The 1,183-nt window shown below is 49.1% G+C and overlaps 1 protein-coding gene across 2 annotated transcripts in view; it reads right to left on the reverse strand.

The window, feature by feature from the left end:
• LOC147817393 (protein NLRC3-like) overlaps positions 1-1,183 on the reverse strand; it is an 11,690-nt gene that overhangs the window by 5,737 nt on the left and 4,770 nt on the right. For both annotated transcript variants that reach the window (XM_087170882.1, XM_087170881.1), the window contains one exon: positions 14-1,183. This exon is cut by the window's right edge and continues 34 nt beyond it. In XM_087170882.1, coding sequence (XP_087027008.1) covers positions 14-1,183 — 1,170 coding nt within the window. The remainder of the gene's footprint in view (positions 1-13) is intronic.

A 1,183-nucleotide genomic window follows, 5' to 3' on the forward strand; every position in this document is an offset into this window, starting at 1 on the left:
TATGTTCACATACACAGCTTTATTTGAGGCTTTGACCACTGGCAGCAGCTTCAGAAGAGCCTCCTCTGAAGCAGAGTATTTCTTCAGGTCAAACACGTCCAGATCTTCTTCTGAGGACAGTAAGATGAAGACCAGAGCTGACCATTGAGCAGGAGACAGTTTATCTGTGGAGAGACTTCCTGATCTCAGGGACTGTTGGATCTGCTCCACCAGACAATGAGCGTTCAGTTCATTCAGACAGTGGAACAGGTTGATGCTTTTCTCTGGAGATAGATTCTTATTTATCTTCTTCTTGATGTACTGGACTGTTTCCTGATTGGTCTCTGAGCCACTTCCTGCCTGTGTCATCAGACCTCGTAGGAGAGTCTGATTGGTCTGCAGTGAAAGACCCAGGAGGAAGCGGAGGAACAAGTCCAGGTGTCCATTTGGACTCTGTAAGGCCTCGTCCACAGCTCTCTGGTAGAAGAGTGTTGGTTCAGGCTTGTCCCTGAAGACTTTAGATAACCAGGAGGTTGATTGTTCTTCTGACATCAGATTGACTCCAGAGTTGATGAAGGTCAGATGGACATGAAGAGCAGCCAGAAACTCCTGAACACTCAGATGGACGAAGCAGAACACCTTGTCCTGGTACAGGCCTCTCTCCTCTTTAAAGATCTGTGTGAACACTCCTGAGTACACTGAGGCTGCTCTGATATCGATGCCACACTCTGTCAGGTCTGATTCATAGAAGATCAGGTTTCCTTTCTGCAGCTGATCAAAAGCCAGTTTTCCCAGAGACTCAATCATCTTCCTGCTCTCTGGACTCCAGTGTGGATCTGTCTCAGATCCTCCATCATACTTGACCTTCTTCAGTTTGGACTGAACCACCAGGAAGTGGATGTACGTCTCAGTCAGGGTCTTGGGTAGCTCTCCTCCCTCTCTGGTTTTCAACACCTCCTCCAGAACTGTAGCAGTGATCCAGCAGAAGACTGGGATGTGGCACATGATGTGGAGGCTTCGTGATGTCTTGATGTGGGAGATGATCCTGCTGGCCTGCTCCTCATCTCTGAACCTCTTCCTGAAGTACTGCTCCTTCTGTGGGTCAGTGAACCCTCTGACCTCTGTCACCATGTCAACACACTCAGGAGGGATCTGATTGGCTGCTGCAGGTCGTGTGGTTATCCAGAGGCGAGCAGAGGGAAGC

Source organism: Seriola lalandi, unplaced genomic scaffold (assembly GCF_002814215.2).
Source record: "Seriola lalandi dorsalis isolate HSWRI2012SDOR001 ecotype SW California unplaced genomic scaffold, Sedor1 jcf7180002054966, whole genome shotgun sequence".
NCBI classification, from domain to species: domain Eukaryota; kingdom Metazoa; phylum Chordata; class Actinopteri; order Carangiformes; family Carangidae; genus Seriola; species Seriola lalandi.